Genomic DNA, 25,192 nt, shown 5'->3' on the forward strand with positions numbered 1-25,192 from the left:
TCCTCGGGATCAGCCGGAGCACGGAGAAGCCGCTTTCTCCGCCATCCGCTTGTCACCTTGGCTGGGTTGCCTTTTCTTTCTGACAAATTCATTCTGAGATGTTCGAGTCCCACGCGGACCTCTGTCACTCAGCCGCTAAGTGGGTTTACTTCCCACATCATTATCTCAGTGCTGTTTGCCAGAGGCGTCCTGCGGAAGCAGCTGATTCTAATCTTTGGCTAAAAGCAAGCATATGCGGTGTGGAAGGAATTCCTTCGGGCAGCTGTTGCGAAGACGAAGACGAGGAGGGAGTCCAGTGCCTAATTAAGAAATCTGAAGATATTTCACCCCGTGAAATAAGAGGGTGTGGGAGGCTTTTCAGGGGAGTAAACATGCAGGCACGAAGCGAGAGAGAGGAGTCAGCAACGCGATTCCAGGTGTCTTGAGAGAGGGTGGAATTACAAGGCCGTGTGGCTTTGGCAGACACCGAGGGCAGGATGCAGGATGGGTGGGAAGCGCAGCTGCACAGGTGGGTATGCACCATGCTTGCTCCACCTGTTGTGCAGCAGGCTGCCCTCAACCTGTTGCATAGCCGCCTGTCTGTGAACATAAGTGTTGTTGTTGTTAGTCGCAAAGTCGTGCCCGACCCATTGCGACCCCATGGACAACACTGTCCAGGCCTTCCTGTCCTCCACCGTCCCCGGAGTCCACTCAAGCTCACACCCACCACCCCAGTGACCCCATCCAGCCACCTCACCCTCTGCCGTCCCCTCCTTCTTTTGCCCTCAATCCTTCCCAGCATCAGGCTCTTCTCCAAGGAGTTCTTCCTTCTCATCAGGCGGCCAAAGTATTTGAGCTTCATCTTCAGGATCTGGCCTTCTAAAGAGCAGTCAGGGCTGATCTCCTCTAGGACTGACCGGTTTGATCGCCTTGCAGTCCAAGGGACTCGCAGGAGTCTCCTCCAGCACCACAATTCAAAGGCCTCGATCCTTCAGCGCTCGGCCTTCCTTATCGTCCAGCTTTCACAGCCATACATTGCAACTGGGAAAACCGTAGCCTTGACTATACGCACTTTTGTTGGCAGGGTGATGTCTCTGCTTTTTAGTATGCTGTCTAGATTTGCCATCGCTTTCCTCCGAAGGAGCAAGCGTCTTTTAATTTGTTGGCTGCAGTCCCCATCTGCGGTGATCTTGCAGCCCAGGAAAATAAAATCTGTCGCTACTTCTGTACAACATAAGTACAGACCCATTAAAAAGTTCTCCTCCGCCATGTTCAGTGGCTGGAAAACAATGGGCAGGGGAGAAATTGAGGGGGGAGGGTTGTGTGTAAAGCTTTCTAAGTTTCCTTCGGGGTCTGACTGTATATTTCTGGGTTCCATGTGTGCTCAGTGTGTTCCTGAATGCCCAGTATTCATCTAAGCCTGATCTGGGAATTGCACGTGGTCCGGGTCAGTGGAGCCAAGGACGCTCTGCAGAGGCAGCTGTCCCCCACCTCTGTGGCCCTGCAGTTTCTCTGCTCACGGCATGTATTCCGTGCTTGCAGTTCCTTGGACAGGCGACTTTGCAAGTCCCTGCAACTCCCTGGCTTCTTCCACCAGGGTCCCTCCCATCCTCCACAACCACGTCTCCTGATCTCCATTTTGGTTTGTAAGGCTTGCTTTGAATTCAGCAAGCAAGCCAAGAGGGAGGCTGAGATGCTCAAAGCGGAGCACTGCCTCTGGCACCGCCTTGGGGCCCCGAGCCACTGAGCCGAGCCGTCCCTGCAGGCGCTGGGTGCGCTCTGAAGGCCACCTCCTGGATGGTGGTTGGGAAACAGCGCTGGGCTAGGAGGAGGGCCGCTCTTCTCCAGCAGAGCCCTGGCTGACGTCCCCCCCTTTGGCCTGCCCGCTGCTCTTTCTTCCTGCAATGGCTCCTGGGTAGGTGGAAAGGAACTGGGCCCCCGGGATCCCCCGCTGAACCTGTCCGTCTCTGGCGCATCATCTCCCTGCAAGCGGTGCTCTCCGGAGCTGAAACCAGCAGGGCCGCGGAGGCCGCGATTGAGCACTGCTGCTTTGCCTGATGGCGGTGGGAGGGAAGGCTGGAAACCCCCCGCCGCCCCGTTAGCCCTCCAGCCTGTAATGTAATGCATTGTTTGGCCTCCCTTCCCAGCCCTGCGGGTCCCTCCCTTCCGGAGTCGGAGTCGTGGCTTTTAAGGGCGCTTCAAACCAGAAAAGCCCGCTCTCTCGCTCGCTCGCCCGCCAGGCTTCAAAGCCTCTCTCACCCTCCTCTCATTAGAAGGCTCTTCCTCCTCGCAGATCTTAAGCGTGTTCGCTGCGCTTCCATGTGAGCAGCACACGCTGTGTGTGTCAGTTGACACTTTTGGGTCGTTACCGTGCCCCTTTGAGACCTATGGGTGCCATTGCAAGTTTTTATTTTAAATGTCACTTTCGAAATTAATCTTGCAAAGAGACACTGGAAGAGACACTGCTGTAGCAAGGATGCAGGAGGACAGCTCCCTGTGGCCTGATCCAGCTGGGCCCTTTTTACACGCCTGTAAGCCTAAGCAGGGCCACTGGGACAGATGGCGGTGCTTAATTTGCAGATAGGATTGGGACCCCATAGTGTGATCCTGAGCAGGATCGGGTCTCTCTAAACCGGGTTGGGCAGCTTGTGGCCACCCAGACCTTTTGGCTGGCAGCTCCCATCACCTCCCGCACTGCTTCTGCCGGCTGGGGCTGATGGGACTTACAGGCCAAAGCATGGCTATCAGTGGCACTGGCCATTCGTTAGCCCGGCAGTGGAGGCGGCCCGCCTTTTCCACTCCCAAGGCCGCGCGTGCCTTGGGTCCCCAAGTGCCTGGCCACTGCCCTTTTGCTTTTGGGACGATGGCGCCCGCCAGGGGCGTTGTTCCACATGTCCTCTGGGGCAAGGCCTGGCAGCCCTCCCTTGCGGACCCCTGGAGGGTGGTGGAAGCGGAGAGACGGGCAGACAGTTTTGCCGCCTGGCACGCACCGAACGGCTCGCGTGCAGACTCCCAGCCCGGTCCTGCGGTGGCCGGCTTTCCAGGCTGTCCCTCCAGCCTGGGAGTGGTGGATTGCCCCGGCAGCGGCTGGAGGAGGAGCGGGCGCTTCATCCCAGCTGCGGCTGGAGCACCGCACGCTCCTCTGGTGCAGGCCAGGGGATCAGGAGCCCGGTGAGCTTCCAGGTGTCACTTCGTCTCACCTGTGGCAGCGGACGGCGGCAAACCGGGCGGTGGCGTCTCCAGCGATGGTCTTCGGCTAATGAGCGCCACTGCTTGTGCAGCCAGGCCGTGGCGCATTGGGTTTCCTTTCGTGCAGCCCCGGGGCCCCTCCCTCCGGGGTGTCCCGTTCGGAGGTGGGCAGGCCTCTTCTCTGCCTGCCACCCATCTAGCTGGCCAGCCTGTCTCTCCTTACGTGCATCTTGGGATCCGGAGTTGTGCCGGGCTTGGCTGGCGGCGGGAGCCCCCCTCCATGCCCCCTAAATCCTGACGATTCTCCCTGAACACCTGGGCAGGGTCCACGTGAGGCCTGCCCCTCCACCTCTTCCATTTCAACACCTGAGCATTCTGGTTCCCAGGACCCTCGTCACCAGACCTGTCCGTCCCTGCCTGACCTTGGAATGGGCACCGAGAGTAACGGCCCCTTCCGTTCCCAGCCTGAAACCGCACTGCAAAGACACGACCCACGTGGCGAGACAATACCGCTCTCCAGCCCCTGCACGGGCCGGATAATCCGGGGCTGTTGCTTCCGTGATCTGTCCTCTCTCAGCCGAGCCAGTCTGCATGTCTTCGATGCTGCTTTTAAATGCGGCTGGAGAGTAAATGCTGGCATTTTACCCAACTTGGGCTCTTCCTTGCAGGGCGCCCAGCTTGGCAGCGCGCTGCCGTGAATCAGTCATCCCGTTTCTTCATGTTTCTTCTGCAGATGGCACCTGAAAACACTCTTATGTCCTTCCAGAAGGCGGTGGAACAGAAGGTCTACGGCGTGCAGGCAGATGTGGTGATAAGGCGAGTCTTCGTCACCTTCCTTTTCTAATTAACTTTTTCAATTTTTATTTAAACTACTACAAAACAACTGCAATGCAAATATAAAAATACATCATTGGGAATTCAGAAGATTTAAGGAAGATGCAGGTAAATTAGAAAGGGCCCAGCGGAGGGCAACAAAATTTTTCCAGGGTTTGGAAACGCTGCCCTGTGAGGAGAGACTGGGGGAACTGGGCATGTTCAGCCTTGAGAAGAGAAGACTGAGGGGGACATGAGATACCTCCATAAGTACCTCAGAGGCTGTCACAGAGAGGAAGGTCAAGATCTCTTCCTGCTGATGCCAGAGTGTAGGACATGGGATAAGCAGTTCAAGTTGGGCAACCCAGATCCAGGCTGGGCATCAGGAAAAGCTTCCTCACTGTCAGAGCAAGACGGCAGTGGGACCAGCTGCCTGGAGAGGTGGGGGGCTCTCCCACACTGGGGGCATTCAGAAAGAAACCGGGCAGCCCTCTGAGTGGGGTGGTGTAACATGGTGTCCTGCAACAGCAGGGGGTGGGCCCGATGGCCTTCACGGCCCCTTCCAACTCTGCTTTTCTAGGATTCTAATTAAAAAAACACACAAAATACAACCCCTCCATAAATAAAAACAGCTAGTGCACTCCTCCACCATGGCTCCATAATATTTATTCCTTCATTTCTTTCTTCTTCCATACTTCATCTTCTAAATTTCTGCTTTTTCAGGAATAGCCCTTCCATCCAAAATTGCATTGAATGAACCAAAAGTCCAATACCCTTCCCTTTTATTAATAAGTGTTCAATACCCCATATATCATTAAAATCATTCTTATTGATCCACCCTTTTTTCTATCCCACACGTGAACTTATAATTTACTGCTATGTTCCAAATTTCTTCATACCATTCAGTTAACTGGAGATCCTGTTTCACTTCCCAGTTCTTTGCTATTATCAGTTTTGCTGCTGTGACCAAATTCGTTATTAATTCTTTAAAGTTCCATTTCTTTTCATAAAATATCAACAGCAATGCTATTTCAGACTGTACCTCAAATTTTAGGTTCAATATCTTACTAATTTCCTTAAAAACCAATATCCAGAATGTCTTAATATTTGCACAATCCTACCACATATGGAATAGGTCCCCATTTTTTGCCCACATCCCCAAATGAATTAGAATATTTACTGTCCTTACAGAATAATTTTTCTGGCATCGGGTACCTTTTCCGCAAGGCAAGTCTTCTAGGGGGCAGATGTTGTCTTGCCAGCTTGAGTTCAGCTTGGAAGGCTGGTGGCGCTACAGGGAGTTGGTCAGTGGCTGTGTGAGCAGAAGGCGGGACTGGGTGGACCTGGGCCTGATCCAGCCCCAGGGCACTTTTCACTGGTACACGAGGAGCACAGGAGCATTTTACTTCTTCTTCAGGCTGTTAACCGGCATGCAGAGCCCTGGAAGGCTTCGTCTCTTTCATGGGGACTTTAGCCCTGGGGTCAGAGGTGGTCCAGGTAAAGGGGCAGGTGCTCAAGCAAGTTGCCCTAGTGAAGGTGGTGGGGGGGGGCTTTTTCAGAATCCGCCCCTCCAGGATCCCTCTCGTGCAAGGTCTGGTCCTGCCCTGCCAAGCGAGTGGAGCCGAGAGGAAGTCTGCAAACCCTCACGGGCCACCTGGCTGCCCGGCCAGCTGCCATTCTGAGCAGCCCACCCGCTGCGGCTGCCAGAGGTGGTGGCACATGGGAGGAAGGAGCGTCTGGGGCCCGATCCCTGGTGAGCACCCCGGGAGGGCTGGACACACTGGCCAGGAGCTCAGGCTTGGGGCTGCTGAGGCCAGGGAAGCCCCCCCCCCCCGCAAGGTTTCCTTGCGCACCCTGGGAGAGGGGGAGCCAGTCCAAGAGGCCCGTGTCAGTGCACCCCTTGCAGGGGGGCGGCTGCAGCAGGTGCCTGGCCCTGACGCCGTCCCCGATCCTGGGAGCCGCCACCGGTGCTGCACACCATGGCAAAGCTCCCTACCTCAGAAGAGTGAAGAGGTCCCCTCTCTGCTCTGCAGTTACGACGGGGTGCCTTTCCTCATGCATGACAAGACACTGAGGAGGACCACCAACGTGGAGGACGTGTTTCCGGAGCTGGCCTACGAGCATCCCTCCAGGTTCAACTGGTCCGAACTGGAGAGCCTCAATGCCGGCGAGTGGTTCTTGAAGGTACGTGCGGCATCCCGGGGCTCCAGCCAGCTCCCCACCAGCACCAGGCCGAGTATCCGCATTTCGTCTCTTGTCAGCGCCCCTTAGATCCAGAAGAAGGGAAAAATGGATGGGCACCCATTCTCCAAAATGCAAGTGCATTTTCAATATTGCTTTCCATTTGGCATGGATTCACCCCATGTTAGAAACATAGAAACAGAGCGAGTCAGAAGGGGTCTCCCGGACCATCTAGTCTGACCTCCAGCACCAGCCGGCTCTGCTCACGACATGCCCACCATGTGGACGTCCAGCCTATCCTTGAACACCCGCACCGATGGGGCCTCAACCACCTCCCGTGGAAGCCCATTCCACACCCTCAGGGTCCTGACTGTCAGAAGTGCTTCCTGGCATCCAAACTGAACCTGGGTTCCCTGAGCTTGGAGTGCATCCTGCCTTCCTCTGCAGGGGAGAACAGGTCTCTGCCCACCTCCGTGTGACACCCCCTCACATACCTGTATGTCGCCAACAGGTCCCCTTGGACTCTCCAGGCTGAAGAGACCCAGTTCCCTCAGTCTCACCTCATACGGCATCCCCTGCAAACTGGCCACCAACCTTGTGGCACTACGCTGCACTGGCTCCAACCTGGCTATATCCTTCCTGTAATAAGGGGCCCAAAACTGAGCACAACACTCCAGTTGCAGGTGCACCAGAGTCGTGTAGAAGGGTAGTAATCCCTCTCTCGATCGAGAAGCCACACTTCTGGCTATGCAACCAAGGGTGGTGTTTGCCCTCTTGGCCACCGCATCACACGGCTGGCTCATGTTTAGCCTGCCGTTGACCAGCACCCCGAGGTCCCTTTCATGAATGCTGCTCTCCAGCCACTTGTCCCTAACCATGGGTTCGGGTCCGGGTCCAGGTTCGTAATGCGCACAGGCGATGCAGGGGCCTGCCGAAGGCCTTTGGACAAGGATCTGGAGGCTGGGCTGGTGCGTGAGGCCGTGGCCAGGCCTTGGGACGCTCCCTGGCATCTCACCCACTGATTCTTGCAGTGCCACTTACCTGCTGGCAGGAGACCTCCAGCGGGCACCGGTTGGGGATGGTGGGCCAGTACATCAGCTGTGATCACCAGGTGGTATCCCGGAGGCCATTGGATAGCGGAGATTTGCATCTCCAGGGTAAGGAAGGCACCCTGCCTTGCCTGGCGCTGGGGATCCGGTCTTGGGCCGCCCTCCCACACCGGAAGCCAGCCTGGGAAGAGGCTCGCCAGCCGCTTTGCTGAGGCTGTGGAAGACTCCCGGGGATGGGGTTCTGGCCGCTCGGAGCGAGGACTGCAGGGTTACTCCGTGTGAAAGGGCACCTTCCGTGCCGCTGCAGGAAACAGCACCGTGCAGCGGACACTGGGCGTTCTCCACCCTTGCTGGAGAACCCTCTCTTCCCATCCTCCCCGTTAGCTGGTGGAAAGGCTGCCCGACGGGACAACCGCGAGCCGTACTGCAACGGGGCTTACGGAGTGAGGGCCGTCTGGGATCAGTGAATCCCTCCGGTCAGGCAGGACGGCTTGGCCCTCCTGCTCCACGGAGCTCAGGCTGAGGGTGGGAGTGACATGCAGGCGGTGACCCAGATCCCAGCCACGACCCTGACCCTGTAAAAATCCGTGCGCCTCAGGAAACAGGTGGTGCTGTCGGCTCGGCGATTGTCTCCCCCGGACAGCCGCCTCGTAAATGCGGCGCATCCGCTTGGATTCCCTGCTTCTGGAAGTGTCTTGAGGACACGCATGCAAATCGGCAGTTGCCACTCGCTTGAGCAGACCGAGATTGTCTTGTTTTCAGTTTATAATCAAGTTTCTAGTTCTCAAGGCTATGAAGAGCGGTTTGAAAGTGTGTTGGCAATGTTTAGTGAAATGTCAGAATTAGGTGGAGGGTCCATCACTTTTGCAAGGGGGCTTCCGTGTTGCCGAAGTCCTTTCTGCTTAGCTTTGTGTTGTGTGAATACATGAGGAATAATGTAAATGTTCATACTTTGCCCAATCTGAGTCCTAAAACTTTGGCTTTTCCTTGGGGCAGAATCTTGACCCCCTTGCGTTTTTTTAGCATTGAAGCATGTGGGCAAACCTACGTTGACAGAGAGGCGCAGCCGACCTTACAGGATTGTTGTGTAGATCTGAGGGGGATGGGGAGAATCTCGAATCCTGAGCTCCCTGGAAGAAGGGCAGAATAAAAATATGCAATGCCAGAGGGAGTTCCTGTGATAAATTTTTGCCCGCACCATGGTCCTGGCCGGTGCTTTTTTCCCTGCGGGAAAAGTCAAGCTGCATTAGCCACGGGGCCAAATCTAGCTGGGGTCCCAGGAGCCAAGCCCAGTGCTTGTCTTGGTTGCATCCCGCTTGGGCTACTGCAACACCCTCTCCGTGGGGCTGCCCTTGAAGACTGTTTGGCAACTTCAGCAGCTCGGCAACCCTGCGGCCAGAGAGTTGACTGGGCAGACAACAGGGAGTCTGTTGATTGCAATGGCATCACTGCCCACTGGTCTGAATTCAGGGGCAGAATTCAGACTACCGGTTCTGATCTAGGGAGCCCCACGTGGCTTGGGACCGGGCTACCTGAAAGATCTCCCATCTCAGCCTCCCAGGGTCCTAATATCTCCTAGGCAGGTCCCTCTTTGGAGACTGCCACCCTCGGAGGTCCTTGTGGTGGCAATGCAGGACAGGAGGGCCTTTTCGGTGGCTGCCCCCTGACTCCCCAGCTCTGGAACTCGCTCCCAAAGGAGCCTTTCCACCAGAAGACAAGACCTTATTCAAGGAGGTCTTGTCCTGTACGTGGGGCTGTGCTTTTTCTTCCGCAGTTGCCTTGTCTTTATGGCTTTTAATGCGATCGATTGTTTTAATCTATTTTAAATGGCACGGGCCTGCACCTGCTAAAGGAGGAAACAGCACGTGGATGGTTTGACTTGACCGTGATTCCTTGTGCATATTTGCTGTGCCTCGAATAACAACAACGCATAAATAAAAGCGAGGGAAGGCCTGCGCTTCTGGCGATGAAGCAAGCAGAAAGCAGCTTGCTTCTGCCCAGCGTCGGCTTCCCTGTGTCCCAGGCGGGGAGCTGGCTTAGGGGGGCTGGCTTAGGGGGGCTGAGTGACGCCCTGGCGGGGCGTTCCCTTCGTAGCAGATCACGGGCTGCCTCCTGGGGAGGCCTCCTCCGGTGCTGACGATGGCGTCTTCCGCTCCCCTTCCTCCTGCTTTCCGCAGTACGATCCCTTCTGGACGGCCGATTCCCTCTCCAAGCCGGACTTCGTAAAAGCGGCGAACCAGTCGGTGTGCAAGCTGGCCGACATGCTGGAGGTGGTGCGGGGCAACGCCACCGTCCTCCTGAACCTCCAGGACTTGCCCCCGGATCATCCGTACCACGGCGCTTCCGTCAACGTCACCCTGGAAACACTCCTCACGTCGGGCATCCCTCAGCAGGCTGTGAGTCCCACGTCGCTTGGGTGGGTGGATGTGGGGCCGTGCCGTGGGCACCCTGCACCAATTCACGCAAGAGGCAGTTAGCAGGCTGAAGCCTCCTGCTGAAAATGGCAGCTCCTGGGTTGCAGATGTCTGTTCTTCCAAGCCCCGTGAGGGAAGCGGGGGAACGCATGGCTTGGGACCTCCCAAAGGCTTGCTTTGTTCATTGCCGCTCTTGCTCCTCCTCCTCTTCCTCGCCGGCCCTGATCACGATCCCAGCCAGTCAGTGAGCACAGAAGCCATGCAGTCCCTATACAACCCATCAGGGTTGGTGTCTGGCGGCATCACGGAGGGTAGATGAAGCGTTCATGGTGCAAGTTGTGCAATAAGGACAGAGGAGGAGCCGGGCCAGAACTCCCCCAGGAGGCCATCTAGCCCAGCGTTCTGCTTTCAGGGTGGCCGGCCAGCTATCCACGGGGGACCCACAGTGACGATGTGGGGCACCAGCACCTTCTCACTTCTGTTCCCCAGCGACTGGGGCACTCACTGCCTTGGATACTGGAGCTCTTGGGGGATTACCGAGTTATGTGAACTCAGCTAAGCTAGCAAGCCCTGGTTGCTTAACCACAAACCTTCGTTCCCAACTAGGGTTGGGATGAATCTGTCCCCGCAGAATCTGTGTACGTGCTCTCATGGCCGGCCTGCTTCCACACCGTCAGCCAAGCCAAGAGGAAATTCAAAGATCCATGTGCCACAGGCTTGCTGAGGCACCATTCCTGGTGGCCAGCCTTCCTCCTCGCTCGCCGCCCTCATCTTCTCCCTTGCAAACCCTGGACATGATCACCAAGAACGCAAACTCGGGCTGCTGGAAAGGGGTCCAGAGCCCAGGCAGCCGAATCCAGTGGATTTTCTGCCCCGGACGGCTTCCTGGCACATCCCTGTTCACAACCCAACAGCAAGCCATGAGTTCTCTCTGTGGGTTGTTTGTGGTTTACCAACCACGGTTTGTTAGTATGGCTTGGCTCGTGCGACGCAACAACCCGGGTTTTCAACCCATACTCTGGCTTGTGTTGAGCGAACCCCGTCTAGGAGGAGGGTCCGACTCCTGAGCTTTGCAGTCTCGGGGCAGGGAGAGGGGAGGCGTCCTCGGGGGCCGAGGCAGCAGGTGGGCTGCTGTCCTCTCATTCCCGCGTGAGATTCTGCTGTACGGCTGGCGGAGTTTTGAGCTTTTCCAATTTAGGGAGCCGGTTTTTGCAGTTCTGTTGAACCCGAAGCATCTCATCACCCCCAGTGTGGAACCATGAAGGCTCCGTCTGCGTTGTTAACGGCTGAGGCTGGTCCCTGAGTTTCAGTTGGCAAGTGGTGCCCCCACAAATACGCATTTCGGGAGGCTGCATCAATCTGCCAGTGTTTCTCTCCCGCCCTCGCCCACTCTTTTTAAGCTTCGTGTGTGCTTTAATTTATAACAGGGAAAACAGAACTGCGATTTTCTACTCTTCCCAAATACTGTCCTTCCCCTCCTATCAGCCGTTATTTCGTTTTGTAACATTTTGTTTTGTTCGTTTCATTAGTTACATTTTTATGCCACCTAATGAAGTGCTCTGGGCCGCCTTCAAAGATTAAAAACCGTTAAACTACCCTATAAATTTACATACGTGCATATAGACAGACCGGATCAACACACACACACAGATACCTAAATAATTTTAAATAATCTGCGAGAAGAAATATCTGTGGCTTGAGTAAAACCCATTATACATGGCCAAATACCGGAGAGAAGAAGGTCTTGACCTGGCATTGGAAAGATAACAGTGTTGGTGCCAGGCAGGCCTTGTTGGGGAGGTAGTTCTAGAATTGGAGGGGCTACCACCGAGAAGGCCCCGCTCTTCCATTGCAGCCTTCTGAGACGCTTGGGGAAGGCTCCTGGAGGAGGGCCTCAGGTGTGGATGCTGGGTGTGGGGGTGCTCATGCCAATACGGCTCTTCGTGCACCTTTGGCATCAGAAACCCACGTGAAGAATCCAGTCTCAGCATTCACTCTGAATGCCGCTTTTGCTTTCCTGTCACAGCAGAGGTGACTGCTCTACACAGAAAACTTTGGAGAAACCCAGAACTTGGTGTAGCTGTGACTGCACATTCACAGTCCTCTCAGAAACAAAAAGTAGCGTGCTGCAAAGAAAGCCGTTCAAGCTTTTTCTGACTCAGAAAAATGGAAAGGCATAAAAGCGCAATGCCTTGCGTGCAAGCCCCTGAACTACAGGATCTCCACCTGAAACAGGTTCATAGAGGAGCAGGAACTCCGGAAGGAGCAGCAAGCAGTTAAATCTGGCGTCCCTTCCATTTCAGCATGTGAAATTCCATAGAATCCTAGGAGAGCAGAGTTGGAAAGGGCCATGAAGGCCACTGAGTCCAACCCCCTGCGGTGGCAGGACCCCACATTACACCATCCCACTCAGGTGGCTGTCCAGTTTTGCCTTGAATGCCCCCGGTATGGGAGAGCCCCCCACCTCTCCAGGCAGCTGGTCCCACTTCCCCATTGCTCTGACTGTGAGGAAGCTCTTCCTGATGCCCAGCCTGAATCTGGGTTGCCCAACTTGAACTGCTTATTCCGTGTCCTGCACTCTGGCATCAGCAGGAAGAGATCTTGACCTCCCTCTCTGTGGCAGCCTCTGAGGTCCTTATGGAGGGATCTCATGTCCCCCTCAGTCCTCTCTTCTCAAGGCTGGACATGCCCAGTTCTCCCAGTCTCCCCTCACAGGGCAGTGTTTCCAAACCCTGGATCATTTTTGTTGCCCTCCTCTGGACCCTTTCTCGTTTACCTGCATCTTCCTTAAATCTTGGTGCCCAGAACTGGACACAGTATTCCAGGTGAGGTCTGACTAGTGAGAACTATATAGAGAAACTGCTACTTCGCATAATTTGGGAGTAATACTTCTATTAATGCACCCCAAAATAGCATTTGCCCTTTTGGTAGCTGCATCGCATTGTTGGCTCATGCTTAGCCTATTATCCACAATTATTCTGAGATCTTTTTCTTTTTCAGTTCATTTGAGGCAAGGTTCTTTGTTTACGCTTTGGCGTCATGCTCTAAATACGGCGGTTGTGCTGTTTTAAATCTTGTGCAGGCATTTGTCTGAATGCGGGAGAGCTCAATGGGGACCAGGCAGTGGGGCTGGGCCCCCTGCCCCTCTTCCTCGCATCTCCTGCATCACCATCTGGGTTCCCAGCGGGGCAGGCACCGTGAGAGCTCCCTCCAGGCCTTGCCCATTGAATGCAGCAGGGGCTGAACTGGGCGGGGGCAGCGTGCAATTGCCATGCAGTGTAACTGGTGGAATAATATATACGGGATGCTAGAAATCCCCCAAAAATGTCATCCACGGAATTGCTAAAATTAGGACACTGCGGTCCATCAGAAACTTGGCTCTGTCTGGCGGTAGTAATTAACAGTGCCAGTTGTTCCCGTTTGCATGGCACCAATGACTTGACATATGTAATGTCATTTTTCCATTGGGTACATTTTTTCAGAGTATTTTAATGTTAAAGCATAATAAATTTGCAAGCACCCGAGCACTGATTTTGAGACCAGCTCAATTTTTTGTGGCCGTTCGTTGAATAATAATAATAATAATAATAATAATAATAATTATTATTATTATTATTATTATTATTATAACATTTCTATGCCGCCCCTTGCCGAAGCCTCGGGGCGGCTTACAATACAATAAAATACATTGAAATACAATAGAACATAATAAATTACCATTAAATACAAAAATACAAAAAATACACTGAAGAACACAACCATAGTACTGTTTAAACCATCAGTGGCCCATCTGATGCTGTGGCCTACAACGCCCACCAGTCATAGCCAGGGGTGGGGGACAATGGACATTGTAGGCCAGAACGTCTGGAGTGGCCGTGAATGGCTCACCTCTGGCTTTGAGGTTTCTCGTCCCGGCGACCCCAGAGGTGCCGCTCTTTCCTAACAGCAGTCGCACCTGCTTGTTGGCTGTCCTTCCAGGTGATGTGGCTGCCCAGCGCGGAGCGGAGGCTGGTTCAGGAGGTGGCCCCGGGCTTCCAGCAGACCTCCAGCATCAAGGGGGATGCCCAGCAGCTGCGGGACGGAGGCTTCCGGAAGCTCAACCTGCGCTACACCAAGGTCTCCAGCGATGAAATCAGGTTCTGTCCTTCCCTTTGGCTGCTGCTGACTTTAGCCTCGTTCCCCTGAACCGCGTGTGGCAGAGCGGGCCGATTTCTGGGCCCCGCGGGCGGCACAGGCTGGACCTTGGCTGGTGGAAGTGCTCCTTCTTGGCGTCATTTCCCGCTCGGGAGCGTGGGGCCTGCCGTTTCCCTGTCTCCCCACTCCCCCAGAGGTTCCAGGAAGGGGCTGTCCCCGTGGGGATCCTCCTGGATCTAGTGAGCCTCCCGCTGCCAGCTCTTCGCAGCCCCAAAGGGTAAAGCGCGAGCCCCCCAAAAAGCCCTGCCGGCCACAGCCCCGCCCCGGGCTTGTGAATTCCAGGCAGGGGCGTTCTGTGAGGACTGGGCCCCAGGGATGGCCTTCCCCTCCGTGAGTTTGCCCAGGCCCCTTTCAGAGCCCTGGATCGCCACGTCTCGGGCAGCGGATCCCGTCGCTCGGCTCTGCGTGGCGGAAAGAAGGCCCTCCTTTTAGCGGGCTTGGATCCCAGCTGTCAGCTTCATGGCTTCCGGGTTCCAGTCAGCCACCTCCCGGCAGCAAAACCCCACCTGGACAGCTCATCGCTTTTCACGCTGGGGAGAACCGAGACGGTGGCCTTTGTCAGACGCCCCTCACAGGGGCGAGCGCCTGCAGTGGGGAAAGCCGCCGCCTCCCTCCCCTTCCCAGGCCCCCCCGCCGTCTGGCCGCTGCTGACATGGAGGACGGGCCTGCAAAGCGGCAGCTCGGCCCGACCCTGCAGGACGGATGGTCGCTCTTCCGGCCGTCTGCAGGCGGCCTCTTCTGACGCCCCCCCCACTCTCCCCCCGCAGGGCGTACGCAGCGGCCAACCTGAGCGTCAACCTGTACGTGGTGAACGAGCCCTGGCTGTACTCGGTCCTGTGGTGCAGCGGCGTCCAGTCCGTCACCTCCGACAGCGCCCACCTGCTGCGCGCGCTGTCCTCCCCGCTCTGGCTGATGGTGAGCGAGTCCCGGCCCCGTCCGGGCCTCTTGGCTTATTTAGATCTTTTACGGACCGTCCCTCTGCTGGCCTCTCGGGATGGTTTACAGCGAATAGTAAACGAGGAATTAAACTGGCACAGCATGCAGTGATACAATAATGCAGAACACATTAACAACAGTTAAATGTTAAAAGAACGGGAAAATGAAAAGATTTTTGCCTGGTGCCGAAAAGCAAAGAGCGTTGGCGCCAGGCGGACCTCTCTGGGGAGCGTATTCCAGAATCGGGGTGCCACTGCAGAGAAGGCCCTGCTCTGGGTAACCCCCGCCTAATCTCTCTCGGGGTGGGCTCCCGACAAAGGAACTCTGACCCAGACCTCAAGGGGCGGGGGGCACCTAGGGAAGGAGGTGCTCCCTCAGGTACCCTGGACCCAAGCCACTTAGGGCCTTATAGGTCATCACTAGTACCTTAAATTGGGCCCAGACTTCAGTTGGTAGCCAGCGTAACTGGTAGTGGTCTGGCGTAATATGTGAAAACCAGCCAGTCCCCGTCAGCAGCCTGACAGCTCTGTTCTGGAGCAACGGAAATATCCAGACCGTCTTCAAGGGCAGCCCCACGTAGAGCGCGTTGCGGTAGTCCAGTTGGGAAGTTACCAGGGCGTTTCAGAGGGGCATGGTGGGGCTCTAAGGGAGAGGGGTGCAGTGGGCAGAACCCCGAGGAACTGGTGGGGATCCTTGCCCCCACACTGCGCGGTTGCCCCCCACCTGCCCTGGGCTGATCCTCCCATGCCGGTGCATTTCCTCTCCTCTGGAAATCTGCATCCAAATGGGAAGGGAGGGCGTGTAGCAGGATTGCCGGGCGTGTCCTGACCTGCTCCAGATGTCGCCTGCCTGTCTGGCCTGTGCCACAGCTGAGCCCATCGGAAGGGCACCAGGTTGGGGAAGGCCACTCTGGCTCTCACGGCAGTTCAGTGGTGTGGAGCGCCACCTTGTGGTCACTGGTGCATTTGCCGCTGTGTCAGTTTGCTGCCTGGAGTGGTGAACAAAAGCCTTCCACAGCGGGTGGTGTTGGACTGCGACTCCCAGCATTCCTGACCATTGGCCAGGCTGGCCAGGGATGATGGGGGGTGAAGTCCAAGACATTGGCAGGCATTTAGACAGCAAAATGTTGCCGGAGGTTGAGACATGAGAAAGACGTCGTCGCTCTTCCTGCAGGCAGGTCGTGCGGCTCAGCCTTGCTCCCTTCCTGGAGGATTCCAGAAGAATTGCCTTTTCCATTCCAGCTCTGGGCCACATTTCCTGCGAGCCCCTGAGATTCTCCTGAAATCCACAGCCCCTCACCATTTCAGGAGTTGAATACATGCAACCTGGTGATCACGGACTTCGGTCTGCCATCCACCATCTTGCTCCCTCGACTCTGGGAAAAGGCGTGTGGGTTTTTCACACAACGCTCCGGTGTCATGTGCTGCTATGCACACACAGACCTCTCTGCGAAAAGCCGTGCCCTGGACACCAGGGAGCCCCTGTGCCCTAGTCAAAGCATGGCTGTGCTGCTCCCCCCGGGAACAGGTGTCCGAGAGAATGGCTTCTCCAAAGAGGCCGCCTCGGCCTCCGCGTTGCTCGCAGCATCACAGCCTGCTGGCGTTCGTTGAGCTGCGGCGTGGCAAAGAGCCTTCTCCGTGGTGGCCCCGCCATGCGGAATGCTTGCGATCAGGACACATTTCTTTCTTTGGGGATTCGTCTGATGGCTGGGATCGGCAGCTTCCGCTGGTTATTTAAATCGTCTTGTTTTATTACTGTTTGCTTGTGTTGCTGTTCATGGTATTTTACCACTGTTTTATCTAGTGAACCATTTTAGATTGGGTGATACTGTTGTTGGGTGTGTGTTTTTTTTTAATGAAAATAGGTTAGACACTTCCTTAAACAAATTCTGTAATTAGTACAGATCAGTGGATTTTGTAATGCGCTCTCCTATTTTTGGGCTGGCTTCCTAGAGGCTGTCTGCTCCATTTAGAGAGCCAGAGAAAGCGCTGCTAATGTGTATGTGAATCCAACAGTAAGCAGACGCTCTTTTTCTCTTGCAGCCTCCGGATGAGTACTATCTGATCTGGATTATAGCTGATATAATCTCGTTCATCGTCATCACAGGCGTGTTTATATTCCAGAAGTAAGTTGCTTCCATTCTCAGTTTTGCACAGCGACATCCAGTTCCGGAGCTGCTATTAAGGCTTGCGGGATCTCAACCCTCAGTCACCTAACTGGGCTGCTTTTCTGCACTGGCTACAACTCCCATCATCCCCTAACCAGCATAGGCTGCTTTAAAATAAGGGCTGGAAGAAGTTTTACAAGAGCGAGTTTGTAGCTGTACAGGTGTTTGGGGGTGGCAGCCGATAAGATACCTGGGAAAATTACCTGTCCTGGGTGGTCTACCAAAGAGGACAAGCTGAACCCTAAGGGAGGAGTCAGTATAGATGCTGTCTTATCTCGAACTCTTGTCCATCCCTGGTTGATCGGAAAGGCCACTTTGAAAGGGCTAGAAAGGGCCAGTTCTCAACTTCAGGGCCTTCAGACAACCTGTTGCCACACGTGGCATTCGCCACAGCAGTGGGACTGGCACAGGGGGACTGAGTGGGCTGGTCACGGCCAGGGAAGGATATCTGTGGGCGCCCATCTCTAGCCTGCTGCTACAGCTTGGAGGGGCCAGGATTATCACTTGGCCTAGGGAAAACCAGATCTAAGCTGGGGCCAGGAATGGGTACAGGACTCTGCGATGCCGAAAAAGGATGGTTGGAAGAAGAGGGGGTGATGAGAAGGTGCAGGAGAGGACAAACCAGCAAGCCAGTTGGTGAAGGTCGGGGACTCTCTTCCACGCCCCCTTTACGGCCTTGCTTGGACAGGTCCTGCCAGCACGGGGTGGCCTAGGTGGTGCAGGGTGTCCTCTCCCAAAGTGGAGGGTTGAGTCGGAAGGCAGAGCGGCCAAGAAGGGGGGAGTGCTTGGCCTGCAGGCCACCCTCCCAGTTCCACATCAGGAGTAATGAACCGCCATGACTTCGAAAGAGGCGGCTCTTTCTGCCTCCTGCCCGTGATGATTTCTTTACTGCTCTGACGGTTGCATGTCCCTCTTCTCTCTCTCTCTCTCTCTCTCTCTCTCTCTCTCTCTCTCTCTCTCTCTCTCTCTCTCTCTCTTTCTCTCTCTCTCTTTCTCTCTGCTGCTGCATCTTGGCATCTTTACAGCTATCACATAATCAGGTAATTTCTGGTGCCCAGCTGTTCCACCCCACCTTCTGTCGTCCTGCCTGTTTGTTTACTTTTGTTCTCCTTTCAAGCACTGCTGCAAATTTGGGTTCAAGCAAAACAGGTGCCTAGAGATGGACCTTGTTCCAAAATAAAGGTTGAGGTGTATGGAAACAGAGCTGCAGAGCTCACCTGCATGGGGAGATGGGAGTTCAGCCGGAATTCACGTGGCCAGCAACTGCCCCATTCCAAACACCCCACAGGACAACTTTCTCCACCCTAGCACCTTCTGGAAGTGCTGGACTGCAACTCTGGGCATTTCCCAGCTGGGGAAATGATGGGAGTTGTAGTCCAACACAGGTAGTTCAATTGCTGCCCTCTGACATGAATTGCTAAACTACCCCAGGGCCAAATGACAGGTGGAAAAAATCAGGGTTTTCAAATTCTAATTACATGAACTGGGGTGGGGGGTTGATAATTGACAGGATCCGAGCTGTACGAGAGGGGCTTGAAGCCTTTCCTCCCTTGTTTGGATCCCAGGCGAATTCCCTCTTCTCAGGTGCTTATATGCATTGGGAGGGAAACCCCAGCTGGTGCTGAATTACTCCCCAACCCAAATACCCAGAGCTTTAGAAAGCCAGATTTTCCTCTGGACCAAATCAGATCTGGAGAACAGGTTAATTCCCTCTGTTCTTGCCATGATCGCATTTACCCCTTGGGCTGATGCAATTTGCTTAAAAAAAAAAAAAAGAAAGGAAAAGAAAAGAAAAGATCTTTACTATAAATGCAAAAGCTCCCGGAATCCTCCCTCTCTTACCTTTGGCCTGATGCCGTGGGACTTCGTGGTCCGTGGGCATTTCTTGGGCGCCCCCCCATGCCGGTTGGCGGTGCTTCCCGGATTGGCAGCATCCTCCTGGCCTCCCTGTGCTTTGCCCTCCTTCCCACGCTTGTTTAGATCTGGGAACGCACACCCGTCTTTGATGACAGTGGGCCAAAGTGGAACCCGATCGCCCTGTAGTTCACCGTCCTGCTCTCCTCCAGTGCCACTTTGTGGTTTTGGAAAGAGGGGTGGGAAGGGGTCCGTGAGGCCATCCATTCGGACCCCTGCTCTGCTCCCCGCTGTGGTCTCCCATCCAGCTGCAGACCCGCACCCTCCCAGCTTAGCAAGATGACTCGATACGCTGAATGGATGGCGACTGGAACAGTCAGAAAGGCAGAGGAAGAGCACCCAGAAGAGGAAGGTGTGCGTGGGGCCAGGGTGAATCCTGCGAAGGATCCGGAATCGGAAGCCTTGGCACGTTGGCCGGTTAAACGCGGCGTGTGGCCCGAGTCTCATCCCACTCCAGCCCCCAGGTGGCAAGTTCTGCCCCCCCCCCAACTTTCCCTCGATGGCAGGCAGCAAGGATACCCTGATCCGAGTTGGAGGGGAAACATGTTGGGGGACCTTGGAAGCTGACTCAGACCTGGCCCAAGGTCTCCGTCTGCCCCTGAAGCACTTCCCAGGAGCCCCCTCCACCCCGCAACCCCAAGACTTGCCGGTTTCCCTCCTGCTGCATGTTCCAGCCCTCATGCCCCCTCCCCATTCTAAGGGGCCAAATATCTTCCATATCACTGAGCAAAATCAAGCTGGTCATCTTGGCCTCCCTTCCACCCCCCCCCCATTTTCCTTCATTCCTGCCCACCATTGGAATATCCCCCACCCCCCAGGTTCTTCACCTTTGAGCCAGTCCTTCATTTTCCGCTTTGCCTGGCAGCATTTTTCTGGGTGGCAGGTAAAAGGTTTTCCCCACCGCGATGTTGTGGAGTCGGACGTCACAAGGATGCCATGCTCCTTTCTGTCTGCAGGGATCCTGACAAAAACCCACAATTCCCCCCATCACCCTGGCTCCTCTGGGTTTCTCCCGTGTCTTCCTGGCTTGGCTGCACTTAATTCAGTACTTGGGGCTGGGTGCATTTCCAGGAACAACTTAACCGCTTTTGTGCTGTTGTTTGGGGGTGGCAACTTGGGCTCCTTTGCTTGGCCAAAGAACTGCACTGGGTAGACGTGAAATGCCCAGAAGTGGAGCTTGGATCGGGCCCCACCGAGTTCCCACCACCTCGCAGCTCCTTCCTCCGCAGGATAGAGGTCCTTGTGCACAGCGGCCGGCCTAAGCTTTCTACAACTGAATTTCTTGCTTTCGTTGGCTGCTAAGTTGCTCTCTATTTGAGAGAATGCTTGACCTAGAGACCGCCCCCCCCACCCCATTTTTGCAGTCAGGTCTTGATGTGTGTTTTCCTTTTTTAAAAAGCAAATGTTCCACGTGTAACATTCTTCATACATTTTCTTTCAGCTCTGTTTGGCTGCACTGCTGATCCAAACTCATGGGTTCCCGTTTTTGTCAGTTTCCGTCACATAGCTATTTAGAAAAACGCCCCACTGACTTGCATAGAGAGTGTTTTTGTGTGCTCAGGGTCACAACTCTTTATCGAAGCCAAAATAGTGGTTTCTGTCCTTAAAACTCACCAAATGAGAGCCAACGTGGTGTGGGGGTTAAGTGCTTGGGACTGGGATTCAGGCGATCCGGGTTCAAGTCCCTGCTCGGCCATGGAGCCAACTGGGTGACTTTGGGCCAGTCACTGACCCCACCTCACAGGGTTGTTGTTATGGGGATAAGACTGAATGCAGCAGGAGGAGAACGGTGCAAACTGCTTGGAGTTCTTTAGAAAAAGAAAAAAAGGTGAATGCTAAATCTAATAAATACACCTCATTTGCCTTGTGAGACGAAGCACAAATTTAGCTGTCCCTTTTGCTGCTCATGTAAAATCCCCCCACCCACGTTAAAAGTGTATTTTGGGGGTAGAGCTTGGTGCTGCTTATGCCTGCCATGGCAGCTTGCATCCCCTGTTGCTCCGGAGGGCAGGTCAGGGGCCGGTGGGTCGACGTTCCAGGCCACCAGATCTGGAGTCAACATTAGGAAAACTTGCTTACAGTGAGAATGGTTCAGCAGTGAAACGGGGAGACCCCCGGAGGCAGGTGGCCCTCTTTGGAGGGAGGGATTTAACTAGGGGTTGGATGCCACCCTGCAGGGCTGCCATGGCCGCCCCCTGCACTGTCGAATGTCTTAGCATGGCATTGCATTTATATCCCACTTAGTTTCTTGCAAGGAAGCCGGGGCAGCTTGGGCGATTCTCCTCGCCTGCCTTGGCCAGGGAGTCAGACGTGGCTCCACGCCAGGGCCCCTTCCAGCGTTCTGCTCCAGCGTTCTGTTCTTCCCTGCGTGGGGCTTCTGAACTGGTGCAGCGTTCATAAATAGGGCACCCGCCCCCCCGGCCACCGGCCCACAAGTCGGTGCAGGCCAGAGTTCTGCCAGAGCAAGGAAAGCTTGATTTGCACAGGGCTTCCTTTCCCTACCACAAAACGCCCCAGGGGGCAAAATACGGAGTGCCCGGGGCGGCTTCATGCAGTTCCTGCAGGCACTCGGAAGAGGAAATCGGGCGCAGTGCCAGAGCACCGGGTCTTCGTGCCAAAGGCGCCTGGCTCAGCCCCCAGCGTGTCCCGGATGGAAAGCTCCGGTGGCCGGTGCTGGGAAGCGTGTTTCCGTGGTGCGTGCGTGTGCGAGGGGACTTTCCACATGTCTCGCACACTACTTTCCCCTCGGCATGCAGTGGCTTCCCGTGAAGGGTGACACAATGCGGCCCGGGCATCAGCAGTGAGCAAACCCTGGCGACGCGGGCAGGGCAGGGCTGGGGCAAACGCCATCTTCCGATCTTCCATCCCTGGCCTCATCCAAGCTGCTTCTGCACATGTCTGTGCTTTATTGGCTCTGTGTTTCTCCATCACCCTCTCTCTTTCCTACCCTCCAATAAAGAGCAAATCCCACCGGATTTTCCGCCTGCAGGACAGACCGTGGCTGATTCGTCGAGTCTGCATTAAGCGCTAGTTATCCGTGATGGGGCAGATGCGAGGGGGGGCTGTGTGTGGGACCTGCACCACCCCATTTTCAGCCTGTGGAGCCCACCCACTCATTTTGGGAGCTCGGCATCCGATCCACCAAACGGCTGGCCAAACCCCGACCTGGGCCCATCCGTGGAACACAGCGGGTGGAGGGAAGAAAAACGCAGCTTGAGCAGGCATCGGAGGGCAGCCAGACTGCCCCCGGCCCCCTTTCCCCCCAAGACCACCATGGAAGCCCCTCTTCTCAGCAGGGCTTCCGTTTAGCTCTGGAGTGCAGCGCTGAGCTTAGATTTAGATGTCAGCAAAACAAAAAACCGAGTGGGAGATAAGTTAACCCCCCCTCTCTGATCCTGCACTGCTGAGCTTTCAGTCGCTTCTTTCCAGCCGTTTCCGCTTTATGAGAATCTGGCCACAGGCCTCCTGTCCCACTCGCCTTCCGGCCTCGCATCCCCCTGGGCCCAGCGGTGGTCCCGAGCGGAGGCAGGCACTGAAATGGCCACAAAGAGGGGCCTTATCCATTGAAACGGGGCCTGAGTAGTATCGATTTCCACGGGGGTCTCTTGAAAAATGTGTACTTGCTGTCTCTTGTGTGTCTTGTATCAGGGTCGTGTGTGACTTCTGTAGTTTTGTGGTTTTAGTGCTTGCGCTTGTTCTGCTGCTGCAGCCCAATTTAGCCACCTTCCGACTTTAAGGATCGTGCGGATTCCATCCCGGTTTAATCCGTGGAATCACATTTGAATTTTGAGGGGAAGGCAGGGGGTTGTGTCCCGTGTTACTCCTACTTAGAGTAGATCCACTGAAATGAATGGGACTTAAGTTAAACTGCCACTGGATACAACTCATTCCCCCCACCCCCCAGCCCCTTTTTTTCTTTTTTAATAATACCCAGATTTCACAGTGAAATTCAGTGCTCCAATGAAAGACAAGACCGGGGCTGCCTCTTTTGAGAGGGTTCAATTTCAGGTCTACTTGAACAAGAAAACTGCCTTCCCCTATTAAATCTGCCCGAGCATCTTTCTGCTTCATTACACATTTAAAATTGGTGGATGGCAGTTTCTGAGCAGGGCCAAATGAACTGGTGCCCAGCAACTCCAATGGGACCCAGTGTGGAGGAGAAAGGACAGGTGAAGAATTGCGATCCGTTTTTCTTGACTGGGGAGGGCAGCGGTGTGGGAGTCCCTTTCCCTTTGGGGTATAGTACTGGGAATCCATCTCTTGCCTAGTGTTGGGCAATCCCTTCCTTTTAACCAGAGTTTTGCTAGTTTTCTGTTTCCCCTATAAAGCACAGTGTGGACCCTTGTGAATCTTTGCCCTAATAACCCCGCAACCTAATCTTTGCCCTAATAGCCCCGAATGTTCTTGGGGAAACTGCCCGGGTGTAGGTCTATTTGTGAAGGTTTGTTTTCCTGGCAGGGGGGGATTGCTTTGGGGTGCCTCAAACCAGCAGGTTGATGAAGCATTTGCTTGGATTAGAGCATTCTGGCCTTTCAACCGAGCTCACCAAATTTCAGAGCAAAATAAACATTAAGAACCTTCAAAAATCCACTGGAAGCAGCAGAAGCAAGACAGGCATAAAATGTTCGGCTCGCCAGGGCTTTTCCCTCTTGTTTTCCTCAGATTAAATTGAAAGTTTGGGGGAAAACCAGAAGGTCTTTGCCTGCTAGGCACCAGTCCGGCTTTTCTGGGCAAGGTGTGCCCCGATGCCGAGAAGACCCTTCTCTGGTGCCCCCTTGGGATGGCGGAGTGCTTCCCCGGGAGTTCCTGGTGTTCTCATGTGCTCTCGGGCAGTCCTCCGGGTCGGGCCGTTGAAGAGGATGCCCGCGGCATGCATGGCACAGCCTTCCGCCTGGCGCCTTAGATGAGTTGGACTGCAGCAAAGCAGGATGCTGGGACATGTGGTCCAGCGCACCTGGGAGGCGCCAGGGTCTGGCCAAGCTCCCCTTTGCTCACCCAAGTGGGGTGCCGTGTTGCTCAGAGACGGGCGGGCGTCCGGCTGGAAGGGCAGGGCAGAGCAGAGCAGGGCAGAGCCTCGGGGAAGAGCTGCCCGGCGCCAGGCTGGGTGCGCCAGAGGGCGAGGCTTCTCACGTTCTCCGCATCCCTTCCAGGTGGCGCCTGGGAAGCATCCGCACCTACAACCCCGAGCAGATTATGCTCAGTGCAGCCGTGCGCCGGTCCAGCCGAGATGTGAACATCATGAAAGAGAAGCTCATCTTTTCGGGTAAGACGGGGAGCTCTTCCTCCGAGGGGAGCTTGATTGGCAGTGCAGAGTGCGTGCACGCGCGCTCTCTCTCTCTCTCTGATTTTTTCTTTCTTTTGCTCTTCCTGGTCTTTTAGACACCTTGTATTTTCTTCCACTGAAAGTCCAGCGTGTCTTATACCCCCCCCCCCGCCATGCTGCTCTGACGTAGCAAAAGCCACAACACACTCTTTGTGGCACTGTAAGGAGAAACCAACTTGTGATGGCTTAGGGTGTCTAAACATGTGCAGGATTGCACCGCTAGGCTTGCTTCCGCACATCAGATGTGTCGGAGCCGCAAAAGCCCGTGTGTGTGTAGCCACGGGTCTCGTGGCCGATGCTCCTGGGAGAGTGCGTGGACAGCAAAGGCTGGCTGTCTTGTAATCAACGTTTTATCCGTGCTTTTAAGACCTGGCAAGAGTCCTTTAGTCTTCAGTGTGCATTGCTTCTGTTCCTTTTATTTCTAAAAACAAAACAAGCATCCCACTTTTTCACAGAGCCAGTTTGTGTTCCCAGGGCAGCTTCGGGGTATCATGCAAACAGAATGGCCTGTGATTTGATCGGCTTTATGGCAATTATATTTCTAGACCTGTTCTACGTTTCAATACAATGCCAGCTGCCTTGAGAGGATCCACCTCAAATGTGGCACGGAAGTGTTGAACTAGAAAAGTAAAACAGATAGCACGGGGCGGATGAAACGGGCACGACTCAGAACAGAAGCTCCGCAGTCAGTCGAAAATAGGCACAGCCGCCTGGGAAAAACCAAAATTAGTTGTGCCCTGCAGTTGTTACTTTCATAGAAGGCCGGACTCCCTGGAGAAGGCAATCCTGCCAGGGAAAGTTGAGGGCAGAAGATGACGACCAAACTGGCGAGGGATCAGTTCCAGACAGGGAGCCCCGTGTTTCGTTGGCAAGGGCTGGCAATGGAACAACATCCTGTTTTTCGGAAGTGTGAGCCACCTCCCCGTGGGGCCTTTCCGTGCCGCCAAACACTTTGCGATCGATGGATGGATGGGCTTGCCGGGCGCAAGCTGGCGCCATGCCGTCGGGCGGTCGGGGCGGCTGGTGGGTTGCC

General features: G+C 55.0%; 1 protein-coding gene across 7 annotated transcripts in view; it reads left to right on the forward strand.

The window, feature by feature from the left end:
* GDPD5 (glycerophosphodiester phosphodiesterase domain containing 5) overlaps positions 1-25,192 on the forward strand; it is a 144,820-nt gene that overhangs the window by 115,418 nt on the left and 4,210 nt on the right. For 6 of the 7 annotated variants that reach the window (XM_044450150.1, XM_044450145.1, XM_044450143.1 and 3 more), the window contains 8 exons: positions 3,902-3,984; positions 6,015-6,165; positions 9,389-9,607; positions 13,604-13,761; positions 14,587-14,734; positions 16,798-16,880; positions 17,948-17,962; positions 23,987-24,099. In XM_044450150.1, coding sequence (XP_044306085.1) covers positions 3,902-3,984; positions 6,015-6,165; positions 9,389-9,607; positions 13,604-13,761; positions 14,587-14,734; positions 16,798-16,880; positions 17,948-17,962; positions 23,987-24,099 — 970 coding nt within the window. The remainder of the gene's footprint in view (positions 1-3,901; positions 3,985-6,014; positions 6,166-9,388; positions 9,608-13,603; positions 13,762-14,586; positions 14,735-16,797; positions 16,881-17,947; positions 17,963-23,986; positions 24,100-25,192) is intronic. The other variant, XM_044450149.1, reaches the window with a different exon arrangement.

Source organism: Varanus komodoensis, unplaced genomic scaffold, assembly GCF_004798865.1.
Source record: "Varanus komodoensis strain SLA01 unplaced genomic scaffold, ASM479886v1 scaffold63, whole genome shotgun sequence".
NCBI lineage: Eukaryota > Metazoa > Chordata > Lepidosauria > Squamata > Varanidae > Varanus > Varanus komodoensis.